The sequence below is a fragment of the Pelobates fuscus genome, chromosome 3, assembly GCF_036172605.1.
Source record: "Pelobates fuscus isolate aPelFus1 chromosome 3, aPelFus1.pri, whole genome shotgun sequence".
In the NCBI taxonomy this organism is placed as follows: domain Eukaryota; kingdom Metazoa; phylum Chordata; class Amphibia; order Anura; family Pelobatidae; genus Pelobates; species Pelobates fuscus.
The window spans coordinates 333547831-333563962 of record NC_086319.1 but is presented as its reverse complement, the minus strand read 5'-3'; the positions used below and the strand labels follow the sequence as shown (position 1 = coordinate 333563962).

Genomic DNA, 16132 nt, shown 5'->3' with positions numbered 1-16132 from the left:
ATGACTATATATAACTATTCCTCAGTTACTTTATTAGAATACAACCAGATAATTTGAAATGTGGTATTCTAGCTGTTAAGAAATTTGAAGAATCAAGAGAGATCCTCAACCAAAAAAGGAATGGCAGACCAAGAAAACTTTCAAAATCTGATGAAGAGTTTCTCATTTGAGAGACTGGAAGAAGTTCAAGGACCTGGCTCAGCATCTGGCAGCTTCTTGGGATGCCAAGTTAACTATTCTACAGTTCGAAGAATAATAATCAAGAATGGTTTCAGCCTTTTCACCAGGTAACCCTTCTGAATAAGTGGTTTCTTGTCCGCTACCCTTCCACAAAGACCATTCCCCATCAAGCTCCTTCCAGTTCTTTTTTTTTGTCCATGACTTCTCCTGGTTCTTCAAATTTCTTTATAACAACTTAAATACCACATCTTGAGTATCCAGTTTGCTGATTTCCCTGTGAGAGTGGTCTTGCATGCATACTGCATATAGCTTTCCTGTATTTTCTGGCTGTATTCTAATAAATACAGGAATAATTAAATATGGTTATTCTATTACTGCTTAAAATCAAAAACAAATCTAATGGTGACCTAAGACTTTTGCACAGTGCTGTATATGCTATGCATAGTCTCTTTTAACTTATATTGGATCTAAATTAAGTTGGAGGCAATTTTACCTCACAGGGTTAAACCGTCCTTGTTACAGTGTAATCCCTAAGCTTCCTCCAGCACTGGTCTTCACTCCTCCACCGGCGGCATCTGGTTTCTTAATTTTCACTTACATGAAGCATAGAGTGCCGCCACTGATTGGCTGAGTGTGGTCAGCTGACACTCTTAGCCAATCAGTGACTTCCCATTCACAAAATTGGCTTGCAAAGAAACGTACCACGATAATTATATTTATGTATATTATTTACTGGCATTTATAAAGCGCCAAAATATTCCACAGCGCTGTACAATTAGGGGAGAACAGCACAAACAAACACGAAATATATATATAGTGTGAATACGGTTTTATTTGTTGATCATTTTGTTTTCTTATTATCACAGCATGAATGTTAGGGTGCTCTTTATTATAACTCTGAAACCCACCGTAGTCGACTATATTTATTTAAAAACCATAAAAAGTTTCAGTAAAATAAATTAAATAAAAAATAAGCCAACATTGGCCTTGATTAATAACTTTCCAAATGATTTAATGGAAAAAACAAACAAACATTTACAAATAATGTATCTACAAAAAATCCCATAGACTTTAATTGTGACTTCTGTAGATAAATAAACAGTATTGAATCATTTGGAAAACGTATTAAATCCAGACCATTGCTAGATTGGATATAGAACACTGCTGTGTTTGTATAGGGTTGAACTAACCTTTTCGATTCTCTGTCATACTCTTCACCAATCCATATGTAGGGCTGAGCATTCAAGAGACATGAAACATCAAGTTCTTGCACATCATGTGTTGAGGCCAGGACAATTTCATTGTTATTTGCCTAGAATATATTAAGCGATAAAGGCTTAGAACAATAATATGGCATGAACGGAGGCTTAAATGCTTAAAGGACCACTATAGGCACCCTTCACCTCAATGGAGTGGTCTCGGTTCCAGGTCCCCCTGGTTTTAACCCTGCAGCTGAAAACATAGCAGTTCCAGAGAACTGTTACCTGACAGCCACTAGAGGCCGATTCCATGATTCTCAGTGTGAAAAATTGAGTAATGCTTTCCTATGGGGCGGGTTGAAGGCGCGTGCAGCTCTGGCTGCGCATGCGCATTCGGAGCTGACATCAACAGGGGGAGGAGAGTTTACCAGCGCCGAGAGAGCCGGATCAAGGTAAGTGGCTGAAGGGGTTTTAACCCTTTCAGCCCAGCGGGAGGGGGGACACCTAATAACCCTATAGTGCCAGGAAAACAAGTCTGTTTTCCTGGCACTATAGTGCTCCTTTAATTTAAATAGTATTACCTTGTTCACAGCGAAAGCCATTATAATATCAGATTCCTTGTGAATAATCTTTGCTTTTCCTCCGGGGTAACCCAGATCAGCTTCAACCTGCAAAATATTGTAGATTTTAAGGCTACAAATTGACTGGAAACATTTTCATTATTGAAAGAGAATGCAGAAAACATTTAAGTTGCATGCAATAGTTGTTCACTTGTTCCAGCAAATTGTGGATATTAATTAATAGAATGGCTTCTATCCACTCAAAGAGATTCTAAAAAAAAAAAGTATAGATGGATACAAAATTTACACAGAACATTTTCTGTAAGCGGACAGGAAGAAAGTTAGCGTCAGGAAGGAAAAACAAATGAAATTAAATAATGTTAGTATATAGAGAAGGAATTGAATTTAGAACAAAGATAAACTACTGTTTTTATTATTGCTGTTGTCAGGTACAACTAAATCTTGATGACAACATTATGTACTACTCCTCGTAGCTCTTTAATTCACTTCAATGTCCATTGAAATAGTAAATAAAAGGAACAAATGCTTTTATAAAGACGAGAAAAGAAATTCGGTCTGCAATTAAATTAAAGAGCACACATACATTTTTGTATGTGGTTGGATTAAATGAATACATCCCACAACCCAGTTCAGGTAATTTAGAAGAATGACTTTTAAAGTGAACAGCATGAGTAATCAAATGATGACTATAGAGGATTTTATATCCCATAAACCACAATCAGCAACATTTGTTCTGTTTGTAGCTGCTACAGGTTTGTGGGAGATGTAGTCCAATGAAAAAGCTGAGGTTTGTTTGTGGACAATTACAGAACTATGGTAAAGTTAATAATTATCCAGGATATGCTGATACCAGTGAACGTGAAAGAAAGCGCTAGAGGACAAGCCTATGTAAGACATACTACCTTATTTTTCTGAAGATCTGCTATGGAGTTTACTTTGACACGCTCCGCACTGTCTTCTACAGACTACATGACATCACACAGCCACAAACACAAAACAACATGCACAAGAAAAACAAGAAATGAGACATTCCTGATTGTTACTGGTAAACAAATCTGTTGGCATGAAAAATGCTCTACGGATATTTTGTTGACCGAATTAAATGCATGTTTATAGCAACTCACATAAATAATAAAAATATAAAAAAATGGACCTAAACGGTAAACAGACATAAAAACAATACAGTGGAAACATCCTACTCACACTGACATTTCCTTTGCTGTATGCTTCTTTTTGAATGTTTACCATTTTTATTAACTAATTTTAAAGGCATTGGTGACTTTAAATTGCAATGTAATTTACATGAAGCTCGGACGCTATTAAATTGGGCGTTATGATGAAAAAATTATTATTCAACTAAGTTAATGGTAAAACACTTGTTTAAATCACTAATTTTCACCTTGATGAAAAAAGCTATATTAAATTAATATATATATACTGATTACAGGGGGCATGAGATAAGTTGCGTACAAACGATCCATCAACTAAAGTGAACTCACTGTAGGATCAAGTTACACAGTGAGCTTAAACTGGCGATTTTAGCAGTGGGAAGACAACATGATGGGCAAGGAAGCAAGTTGTATAGTATATAATAAATTCATTTTTTAAAAATTAAAAAAATAAAAGTGTTAAACTATTCCATTACATTTTTTTCATAATAGCACCCTTTAAAACATGTAATGAAGTCTTGACCTTCAAGTTTACTTTTCCGGTGATTTAAAAAAGTGATGCATAAACATGTCTGTAACGTATAGAGATGTCACTTTGCGGATAAATTATCCCCAATGCCATGCGAAATACGGTAAATAGCACACTATATGCAATAGTATAAATTTAGCAAAATTGAAACTGCATTAATCTTAAGATAGTCTGGAGAGACTAATTGCTTACGTTTATATTTTATAAAGTTTACCTCACTTTGCTTTCTCTTCTTGGTAAAGATGTATCTTATGAACGACTCCTGTAACATTTCCTGTTTGACTAGGTAATGCCAGAGCCTTTTAACAGGGAGTGCAGAGTAATCTTTGGACCTACAATAACAAAATATAAACAAACCTGAGCCACACTATGTATAACTGAGAAATACGATGTAAGAATAATAATAATGTCCACCACTTAACTGGACTGTAGTCAATCCCCAATTTCCAGGTTACTTTATCTACTCACAGGGAAATGGGATTGAACCACTTGTGACGTCTGGCTGGTTTGACCAAGTCACCACTGAAAGCCTTATGTGTCAAGGTGAGCAACCTCTTTAACCCCTTAAGGACACATGACATGTGTGACATGTCATGATTCCCTTTTATTCCAGAAGTTTGGTCCTTAAGGGGTTAAAGGCTTTACTTTATTGAAAGTAATACTTTTTTATTTTTTTTTTAAATAAGAATAGCCTTATTATGACAGAATTGGAGATATAGGCTATGGCTTAATGTCATTAGATAATACATTTACAAGTTATAGCTATTTAACACAACATACTTTAGCTATATTTTAAAACATTAAATAGCCAGAAAAGAGAGCTTTATCTTACTTGAATGGTGTGTTTTCTGGGTCCAGCATTGCCTTGTGACGCAGAATAGCTGGCCCTGCTCCAGCAGCTAGCTCACTGGGATATGTGTTAATATAGTTGGGTGGTGGGCCTTCAAATTGGTCCATTCTTTCATGAAGAATTTGCTCCCAGTTCTCTAGGTTTTTGACAACCGCAATACCCAATGGAGAAGTAACAGGAAGATCTAAATAAACATACCTTGATGTAAGTAAATGGATTCTGCAAGTAATGACTTACAATTTGCACTGAACTTGGACATTATAAGCACAATAACTACTACAGTGTGATTTAGTGATTAAGGTGCCAGGAGTCCCTTTATACGGTCAGATCGTGATCTGTCAAACTGTTTACAAAAGTTCATACTTCTGTGTTATCACACCTACATATACCAGATTTAGACAGATACAGTGGCTATTGCCAGGAGCCCCCAGGCTTGATCTCATGGTTAAAACTCAAACTTTTCTGTGCAACTTACACTTATTATTATTTATAAAGTGCCAACAAGTTCCATAGCGCTGTACAATGGGTGGACTAACAGACTGGCATTTGTAACCAGACAAATTGGACATATAGGAACAGAGGGATTGAAGGCACTGCTCAATGAGCGTACATGTTAGAGGGAGTGGGATAATGTGACACAAAAGGTAAAGGTAGGGTAGAAAAGTAGGTTGCTAGGATAGTGTTCATTGAGGGCTTAGTGTTTTGTTTTGATGACAGTTTCAGAGAGGAATCAGGGTGTGAGGAGGGAAAGCTGTTCACAGTTTAATTGATATGCTTTCCTAAAGAAGTACATTTAAAAAAATTTTTTTTGAAGAAGTGGAGGTTTGGTGAAAGTCTAACAGAGAAGTCTTTAAGGTGAGCATCAGAGGTAGGAGTATGAACAGAGGTTAGACTTAGATCTACGGCAGAGCGTAGGGGCCTAGATGGGACATATTTGTGTATTAGTGAGGATAATCAGGTTGGAGCAGCATTGTGTAGAGATTGGTAAACAAGTTTCAGGATCTTAAAATGAGTCCTATATCTTACGGGAAGCCAATGTAGGGACTGACAAAGGGGGAGGCATGGGATGTGCGGGCAGACAGGAAGATGAGCCTCGCCGCCGCATTCATTATAGACTGTAATGGGTCAAGTTGGAAACACGTAAGACCACTGAAAAGAGGACGTCATCATGGACATGCACCTTTGCTGTATCAGGCGTTAAATAGGGTTAAATACGCGCAATATTTTTGAGATGGAAGCGGCAGGATTTGGCGAGTGATTGGACATGAGGGGTGAAGGAGAGGTCGGAATCAAGAGAGCACCTATTCAGCGAGTCTTAGAGGTAGAGCGGATGGCAGGGCCATTGACTTGGAGTGACACAGACAAGGGAGTAGCAACACTTGAGGGAGGGAAGACCAGAAGTTCTGTTTTGGACAGGTTCAGTTTAAGGAAATGAGTAGCCATCCATTTGGAAATAGCAGAGAGGCATTCAGAGACACGAGTCAAGAGGGGTGGTGAGAAATCAGGGGAGGACAGATAAATTTGAGTGTCATCTGCACAGAGATGATACTGGAAGCCGAGTTTACCAAGGGAGGCAGTGTAGATTGAGAACAATAGGGGACCAAGGACAGACCCTTGGGGAACACCAACAGAGAGGGATTGGGGAGAAGAGGCAGAGCCAGAGAAAGAAACATTAAATGATCGCTCAGAGAGGTAGGAAGAGCACCTGGAGAGAGTGGTATCTCGTAGACCGAGATTACAGAGAATGAGAAGAAGCAGTTGATGATCAATAGTGATGTCGCGAACACAAAATTTTCGGTTTGCGAACGGCGGACGCGAACTTCGGCAAACGTTCGCGAACCGGCGAACCGGGCGAACCGCCATAGACTTCAATGGGCAGGCAAATTTTAAAACGCACAGGGACTCTTTCTGGCCACAATAGTGATGGAAAAGTTGTTTCAAGGGGACTAACACCTGGACTGTGGCATGCCGGAGGGGGATCCATGGCAAAACTCCCATGGAAAATTACACAGTTGATGCAAAGTCTGCTTTTAATCCATAAAGGGCATAAATCACCTAACATTCCTAAATCACAATGGATATGGATTGACACCTGACATATGACATATTGACACCTTGACATATGGATTGACACCTGTCCTCAGAGACCCTGATACACACTGACACAGAGCAGAATAGGGACTGTTCCCCCTACAAAGGGTCACTTGGCAGATATGGATTGACACCTATCCTAAGGATCCCTGATACACACTGACACAGAGCAGAATAGGGACTGTTCCCCCTACACAGGGTCACTTGGCAGATATGGATTGACACCTGTCCTCAGGGACCATGATACACACTGACACAGAGCAGAATAGGGAATATTCACTAAATGCCAAACATTGTTATACAAGGGAATATTCAGTAAATAAGGATAAGGGGGGGGGGGACCAACTGTCCTCCCCCCCGGCCCCCACCCCTGCGCGGTGGGTGGGGGCCATAAATCACAATGGGGGGGGGGGACCTACTGTCCTCCCGCCCGCCCCCACCCGTGAGCGGTGGGTGGGGGCCATAAAAATAATGAGGGGGGGACCTAGTGTATGATGTTGTATCGATCAGGTAGTGTAAGTGTTACGCCCGCTTCACAGTGACAGACCAAACTCCCCGTTTAACGCACTGCAAACAACCGCAAACAGTCCATTTGCACAACCGCAAACTCCCCATTTGCACAAGGTTGGATACCAAGCTAGTCATGTCCGTTCCTTGTCCTCACTGATGTCATTGAAGGTCTCTTCCTCCACCCAGCCACGTACAACACCAAGGGTCCCTGAAAGTATGCTAATAAACTGAAAAAAGAAAAAAATCTCCCAAGAAGGAGATCTAAAACTGGCATAGGAAAAGGTTAGACAACTATAATAAAGTGATACCTACAAATCCTAGTGAGCATAGGTGTATAATAGAGGGAGAAAGGGAAAGCAGAGTAATGCTTCCTAATACCGTGGTTAGCACCCTTTGTTAAAGTAAATTGAGTAATGGACAAAAGTCTTTATTGTATCATTTATAAATAACAAAGGGATACTATACTCATTCCCCTACAGTGGCTAATTGTGTAATAATGGTAATACTACTACCTATTATATAATATTGGCAGGGGCAAGGAAATTCCCTCTAAATAGATGTGTATAGGCAGAGAGTATGGAGACCGGAGTGATAAAGTGTCAATAAGGTGATATAAAGTTAAATGTATCACAGACACACAGCCACCCTTTCTCTTAGCTAGTTTCCAGAAATGCTGGATAGGTAGAAGGGCTATAAAGACTCAGAGAGGTCTAAGAAGAATCCTCTAAACTAGCCCTAATCTCCTTAAACACCTTCAAGGGTGTTCTAAGCTAAAGCTCAATCTAAACGTGTAGATGACTGCCTGATTTCCCATCACAGATGCTGGCTAGGAATAACACTGTGCAAGACAAAGAGTGGGTCTAAGTGCCCATAGTGCAGTAAAGTGTCCCTAGTGAAGTGAAAAAGAATAACGAGCTGGCGCCCAAGAGAATAACGAGCTGGCGCCCAAGAGAATAACGAGCTGGCGCCCAAGAGAATAACGAGCTGGCGCCCAAGAGAATAACGAGCTGGCGCCCAAGAGAATAACGAGCTGGCGCCCAAGAGAATAACGAGCTGGCGCCCAAGAGAATAACGAGCTGGCGCCCAAGAGAATAACGAGCTGGGGGGGCGGGGCCTGACCGCCATGCTGACTGGTCGCAGGCTGGAGAGGCTCCTGATAAAATCAGATCAAATATGGCTAAAAACTTAAGCAATTTCTGCATATTGACCGACCTGAAGATATATACAGTGTCCGGGCTGAGGCTGGAGCCACCGCGGGCCCTGAGATCGGGAGTACCAGAGCCCCCTGTGGGTGAAAGGGACTTCGGGGTCTGCGGCCTATGCGGGTGGAGAGCGGGACGGACGGCCGCCGTCCTGTTTGCGAACCTGGCTGCCACTCATCAGCCTTGTGATACACCTCACAGGCCTCGCCCCCGCCCCCCACATGGACCGGGGGGGTTATCCCGGTCCCCACCGGAGGGAATCCTCGCCCTACAAAGCCCAACATCGGACCTGCCCGACGGCGCACACCATGAGCCGAGCCTCTAGAATGGCGGCAATGCAGCCTGTACTAAAACGCACAACTTTATATGACTGCATGCAAAAACGACCCACTGAGCTTAATCCTGCATGGGAAATGAGATGGGGTAAGAGGTGGAGGACACACGTGGCGAACGCAGCCCTCGGAAGCACCACTCACCAGATATCCCTGAAATTGGGCCTGAAAATAGGCCGGCTGAAGCGACCCACACGTGGCACCTCCGGTAAGCCTGAGCCGGCATCAAAGCAAGGAAGCCCGTCCACAACGCTCATCATTCGCCCACACTATGAGACCCTCATGCTCGAGCCTCCACACCTCTTCACCCAATGAAGATTGCTGACCCCAGCCTCGGACTTGCCGACCACGCAGAGCCCCCTATGCTACCTCATAACACTGATGGAATAAACAGCACTCTGGGGACAGTAACAGGCAGAAGGACAGGTCCATCGCCGGTGGTTTTACTTTTTATTTTTTATTTTTATTTTTTTACTTATTTATATATATTTTTTGTTACACCCTTTTTATTTTACTTTTTATTTTTTCTGAATGGCTCGACTGCGAGATCCTTTGTGTAGGTGACAGACTGCCACCATACCCCCCATGGAGAGACCCGGTACTGACTGTAACAGGCATGGCTCGCACTGGGCTCCCAAGTCCACCGCAACCACAGCGGACTACCCTACGCTGCATACACCAACCTAAGAAGTCCAGACCAGCCGGGGTGGAATGCTGCTGTGGCCCCACTACTCGCAGGATATCAGTGGTTAACAAAGTGTTTAAAGCTTAAACCATTCAGCATAGTAGATTGTCTACCAAAGATATAGGCTTGATGTCGTTCAGTTAACTCATCCGTGTACCTAGCAAGACAGCAAATTTTATAGAGGATAGGTGTAAGACTAATCAGCCCAGATGTCTATGTATGGAAAGCATGCCCCTCTCTTAAGCACAGACAAGCGTAGTTCAGCATGATCATATTAATAACACTTACTTTAAGCTACTGAGGCAAATGTGTTTCTTAAAAGTTTACGCTACTCGAGCACCTAAACGATTGTTAAACTGTTACTTTAATTAAAAATGTGCCTGACAATCATTTACCACAACCTGCAATGCAAATGTTCAATATTGTTCCCTGATATCGCTGTTGTGGCGCACCAAAGCTTGTAATTACTCTTGTGCACACCAAAAATAAAGAATTAAAAAAAAAAAAAAAAAAAGAGAATAACGAGCTGGCGCCCAAGAGAATAACGAGCTGGCGCCCAAGAGAATAACGAGCTGGCGCCCAAGAGAATAACGAGCTGGCGCCCAAGAGAATAACGAGCTGGCGCCCTATCAGGGGACGTGTATATGGCATCGATTTTAGGAACTGGGAGATGGAAAAAGATGCTTGGTCGGTCCTCCTACTTCAATCTCATGTGCCACCAGATAGGAGTGGTGTGTTAAGTAGTACTATTCCTATCAGTTTAATCCTTGTTATGTGCCTTTTTTTTGGTTTGCTTTTTGAAGCCACAGTGCAGCACCAGAGGCCCGAAAAATTAGGCATGTACACATGCCTGAAAAAGTAGGTATTGTAGCAGCGGCCAAAAAAATTGATGTTTGTTTCCCAGGCAGAAAGTGCCCTAAAACATTGCAGCTTGAACCCTAGTTGGTGGCGGATAAGTCACGCAAGTCAACCGGCATTCAGAGCTAAAATACAGCAGCGTGTGGACCATTTTTAGCCCGAGGCAGCTCATCTCATCAGGCCTTTTTTAGTCGAATGTATCGCCCACTGTCAGTCCCTTCGGGATCCATCCCTCATTCATCTTAATAAAGGTGAGGTAATCTAGACTTTTTTGACCTAGGCGACTTCTCTTCTCAATGACAATACCTCCTGCTGCACTGAAGGTCCATTCTGACAGGACACTTGAAGCGGGGCAGGCCAGAAGTTCTATCGCAAATTGGGATAGCTCAGGCCACAGGTCAAGCCTGCACACCCAGTAGTCAAGGGGTTCATCGCTCCTCAGAGTGTCGATATCTGCAGTTAAGGCGAGGTAGTCTGCTACCTGTCGGTCGAGTCGTTCTCTGAGGGTGGATCCCGAAGGGCTGTGGCGATGCGTAGGACTTAAAAAGCTCCGCATGTCCTATATCAACAACACGTCTTTAAAGCGTCCTGTCCTTGCCGGCATGGTCGTGGGAGGAGGAGGATGACTTTCACCTCTTCCCCTGTTAGATTCCCGTTGTGCTGTGACATCACCCTTATACACTGTGTAAAGCATACTTTTTGATTTATTTTGCAAATGCTGCATCCTTTCCGACTTGTTGTAATTTGGTAACATTTCCGCCACTTTCTGCTTATACCGGGGGTCTAGTAGCGTGGACACCCAGTACAGGTCGTTCTCCTTCAGCCTTTTTATACGAGGGTCCCTCAACAGGCACGACAGCATGAAAGACCCCATTTGCACAAGGTTGGATGCCGAGCTACTCATTTCCTGTTCCTCCTCCTCAGTGATCTCAATGAAGGTATGTTCTTCTCCCCAGCCACGTACAACACCACGGGTACCAGATAGGTGACAACGAGCACCCTGGGATGCCTGTTGTGGTTGGTCTTCCTCCTCCTCCTCCTCAAAGCCACATTCCTATTCTGACTCCTCTTCCTCACAATCATCTTCCAGCGTTGCCGCAGGTCAAGCAAGCGATGCTGATAAGGCTGTTTCTGGTGGTGATGGTGACCACAACTCTTCCTCTTCACGCTCATCTATGGCTTGATCCAGCACTCTTCGCAGGGCACGCTCCAGGAAGAAAACAAATGGTATGATGTCGCTGATGGTGCCTTCGGTGCGACTGACTAGGTTTGTCACTTCCTCAAAAGGATGCATGAGCCTACAGGCATTGCGCATGAGCATCCAGTAACGTGGCAAAAAAATTCCCAGCTCCCCAGAGGCTGTCCTAGTACCCCGGTCATACAAATATTAATTAACGGCTTTTTCTTGTTGGAGCAGGCGGTCGAACATTAGGAGTGTTGAATTCCAACGTGTCGGGCTGTCGCAAATCAAACGCCTCACTGGCATGTTGTTTCGCCACTGGATATCTGCAAAGTGCGCCATGGCCCTGTAGGAACGCCTGAAATGGCCACACACCTTCATGTAAGCCTGTGTACTTATGCACATAGCGTTGTACGATCAGATTACACACATGTGCCATGCACGGCACATGTGTCAACTTGCCCAACTTCAATGCCGCCAACAAATTTGTTCCGTTGTCACAAACCACTTTGCCGATATCCAGTTGCTGCGGAGTCAGCCACTTTTCCACCTGTGCATTCAGGGCGGACAGGAGTGCTTGTCCGGTGTGACTCTCTGCTTTCAAGCAGGTCAAACCTAAGACGGTGTGACACTGCCGTATCTGGGATGTGGAATAGTACCTGGGGAGCTGGGGGGTGCCGTTGATGTGGAGCAAGACACAGCAGCAGAAGAGGACTCAGCTGAGGAGGTTATGGAAGAGGCCTGCCTGCAAGTCGTGGCAGTTTCACCAAATCCTCTGCAGAGCCACACATTCCATGCTTGGCAGCCGTCAGCAGGTTTACCCAATGCGCAGTGTAGGTGATATACCTGCCCTGACCATGCTTTGCAGACCAGGTATCAGTGGTCAGATGGACCCTTGCCCCAACACTGTGTGCCAGACATGCCATTACCTCCTTTTGCACAATTGAGTACAGGTTGGGGATTGCCTTTTGTGCAAAGAAATTTCGGCCGGGTACCTTCCACTGCGGTGTCCCAATAGCTACAAATTTTTTGAACGCCTCAGACTCCACCAGCTTGTATGGTAAAAGCTGGCGGGCTAATAGTTCAGACAAGCCAGCTGTCAGACGCTGGGCAAGGGGGTGACTTTCTGACATTGGCTTCTTACCCTCAAACATGTCCTTGACAGACACCTGACTGTGGGCAGATGAGCGGGAACTGCTCAAGGCGAGAGACGGAGTGGCAGATGGTTGAGAGGGGGCAAGGAGGACAGCAGTGGTTGACGTGGCTGAAGATGCTGGACCAGGAGGAGGATGGCGGCTTTGAGTTTGTGTGCTGCTTGTACTCATGTGTTGATCCCAAAGGCGTTTGTGATGTGCGATCATGTGCCTATGCAAAGCAGTTGTACCTAGGTGGGTGTTGGACTTCCCACGACTCAGTTTCTTTTGGCACAGGTTGCAAATGGCATCGCTGTTGTCAGAGGCAGACACACAAAAAAAATGCCACACTGCTGAGCTCTGCAATGACGGCATTCTGGTGGTGGACACAGCATGCGTTGATTGGCGTGCTGTCTGGCTGACCCCGGGTGCCGATGCATGCTGTCTGACTGTGCCACTAGCTCCTTGCGACGACCTCCCCCTGCTTCCAACTCGTCTCCTCCTCCTCTTCCTCTCTGTCTCCCCATCTGAACTTTCGCCCTGTTCTTCTTCTTGCCGAGCGGGCACCCACATGACATCCATGGACGCATCGTCATCATCAACCACTTCACTTGTATCTGACAACTCAGCAAAGGAAGCAGCAGCGGGTACAACATCATCATCATCACACCGTACGTCCATGTGTGTAATGCTGCCTGACAGACATATCCCTGTTATCTACATCCTCTGGCAATAATGGTTGCACCTCACTCATTTCTTCAAACGGATGTGTAAATAACTCCTCTGACAGATAAAGTGAAGCGGCTGTGGTGCTAGTGTTGGTGGTGGCGGCAGGCGGGTGAGTGGTATCTTGAGAGGTGCCCGAAGCTAAGCTGGAGGAGGATGGTGCGTCAAGGTTCCGAGCGGAAGCTGTAGAAGATTGGGTGTCCTGTGTTAGCCAGTCAACTATGTCCTCAGAACTTTTCAAGTTCAGGGTACGTGGCCTCTGAAAATTGGGCATTATTCTAGGGCAAAAGGGAATCACAGCACCACAACCACAACGGCCCCTGCGGGGTGGCCTGCCTCTGCCTGTCATTTTTTTTGGATTAGTGGTACTATGCATGCAAGCTACTGTGAGACCAGATATGAGTGGCAATGTGCACTGGCAGAGGTTGGCAGAGTACACGCTGTAGGCCTGACACCCGCTTGAAGACAAGTAACTGCTATTCAATCTATAACAGTGAAAAAGGTTTTTTTGGTTTTAAATGAGACCAGATATGAGTGGCAATGTGCACTGGCAGAAGTTGGCAGAGTACACGCTGAAGGCCTGACACCTGCTTGAAGGACACTGACTGCTATTAGCTTACAGTGAAAAACTGTTTTTCTTTTTAAAGGCACGCTATTGTGACACCAGATATGAGTGGCAAAGTACACTGGCAGAGGTTGGCAGAGTACACGCTGAAGGCCTGACACCCGCTTGAAGGACGCTGACTGCTATTAGCTTACAGTGAAAAAAAAAAATTTGTTTTTAAATGCAAGCTATTGTGACACCAGATATGAGTGGTGGCACTGGGCAAGTGGGCACAGTATCCACTGTGAGCCTGACACAGAAGCTGGCAGGCAGGCACCTGCAATTACATTACACAGAAAAAAAAAAAAAAAAGCAGACTGATGTTCTAGCCCTAAAAAGGGCTTTTTGGGGTGCTGTCCTTACAGCAGAGATCAGATGAGTCCTTCAGGACTGTAGTGGACACTGAATACCCTAGCCTAGCTATCCATTTCCCTATCAAATGAGCAGCAGCTACACTTTCCCTCCTCTATCTAAGAATGCAGCTTCAGAATGAATCTAAACAGATGCTGTACAGGAGGTGGGAGGGTCTGGAAGGGAGGGTCTGCTGCTAATTTGCTGGAATGTGTCTGCTGACCGTGAGGCACAGGGTCAAAGTTTACTCAATGATGACGAATAGGGGGCGGATCGAACCGCGCATGTGTTCGCCCGCCGTGGTGAACACGAACACGCTATGTTCGCCAGGAACTATTCGCCGGCGAACAGTTCGGTACATCACTAATGATCAACAGTGTCAAAAACAGCAGAAAGGTTGAGGAGAATTAGGATAGAGTAGTGGCAATGGTTAGTGATTTTGCAGTGATAAGATCATTGGATACTTTGGTCACAGCTGTTTCAACAGAGTGATGAGCGCGGAATACAGATAGAAGCGGGTCAAGCAGAGAGTTGGATTTGAGGAAGACTGTCAATCTCGCATACACAACTCTCTGAAGGATCTTGGAGACAAACAGCAGTAGCGAGATAGGGCGGTAGTTGGACAGGGAATTAGGGTCAAGGTTGGGCTTTTTCCAGAATCAGGGTTACGGTTGCATGTTTGAGCAGTAGAGGAAATGTGCCAGAGGAGAGGGAGAGATTGAAAATCTTAGTGAGAGGCAGAGTAAGAGAAGGAGACAACGTGAGATACGAGGGAATAAGATCGAGAGGGAAGGGAGGAACGGAGCGGAGAAGAAACCTCTTCTTCTGTAGCGGGTGCAAACATAGGACAGCTGAGGGAGTGTGGTTAGGGGAAGAGTTTGTAGTGGATGGAGAGAGATCTCTTCCCTGATTGTAGAAATCTTCTCAGTGAAGTGAGTTGCAAAGTTTGTGGCGGTCAAGTTGGAAGGAAGAGGCGACATGACAGAGCACAGAGTTAAAACAGTCGTTTGGGCTTGCGGGAGAGTGTGGTAGTTTTCTTTTGAAGAGGAAAAAGCCAGACTGAAAGAGCGCAGCATAAATTTATAGTGGAGGAAGTCAGATGCAGAGTGAGACTTTCTCCAGCAGCTGTCAGCAGTTCTGGAACATTTTTGGTATTTGGTCAGTTTGGTGTGCCAGGGTTGTAATTGGGGGCGCTTAAGTGTAGGAGGTGCCATGATGTCTAGTTGAGAGGAGAGAGTAAAGTTGTAGAGGGAGGTTGCAGTGTTGGGGCAGGTGAGATTTAAGATGGATGAAAGGAGACTTCTTGTAGGTCAAGACAGAGAATTCCTGTAGGTCAAGACAATGGAGCTTTCTGCAATACTGAAGTAGTGAGGGTGGTGTACTTTGGGTACAGGGTATGCAGATGTCAATAGACAGCAGATGGTGGTCAGATAGAGGAAATGGAACATTGGAGAAGTTAGAGGTGGTACAGAGATTGGTGAAGATGGTCAAGAGAGTGCTTCCTGCTCTACAAGTTAATGAATTAGACCACTGTGTGAGTCCAACAGAGGAGGTTATAGAAAGTAGACGAGAGGCATCAGGGCAGTTAGGGTTGTTGATTGGGATATTAAAATCCCCAAGAATGAGGGAAGGAGTGCTAGATGAGAGGAAACGGGGTAACCAGGAAAAAAAGTGTGCAATGAATATCCTAGGACAGGCATAGGCAACCTTCGGCACTCCAGATGTTTTGGACTACACCTCCCATGATGCTTTGCCAGCATTATGGGTGTAAGAGCATTATGGGGGATGTAGTCCACAACATCTGGAGTGCCAAAGGTTGCCTACCCCTGTCCTAGGATGACCGGGGGGGGGGGGGGGGGGGGGCGATAAATGATGGCAATACTTTGAGGAGTGGGTTTAAATAGACAGACAGTGTGAACTTCAAAGGAAGTAAAGGATAGGGCATAGACAAA

The 16132-nt window shown here is 44.5% G+C and overlaps 1 protein-coding gene across 3 annotated transcripts in view; it reads right to left on the bottom strand.

Annotated features, from left to right (window-relative positions):
* Positions 1-16132, bottom strand: part of DMXL2 (Dmx like 2) — a 124337-nt gene that overhangs the window by 13158 nt on the left and 95047 nt on the right. For 2 of the 3 annotated variants that reach the window (XM_063449040.1, XM_063449038.1), the window contains 5 exons: positions 4491-4692; positions 3873-3990; positions 2863-2925; positions 1961-2047; positions 1371-1492 (listed from right to left, as the gene is read on the bottom strand). In XM_063449040.1, coding sequence (XP_063305110.1) covers positions 1371-1492; positions 1961-2047; positions 2863-2925; positions 3873-3990; positions 4491-4692 — 592 coding nt within the window. The remainder of the gene's footprint in view (positions 1-1370; positions 1493-1960; positions 2048-2862; positions 2926-3872; positions 3991-4490; positions 4693-16132) is intronic. The other variant, XM_063449039.1, reaches the window with a different exon arrangement.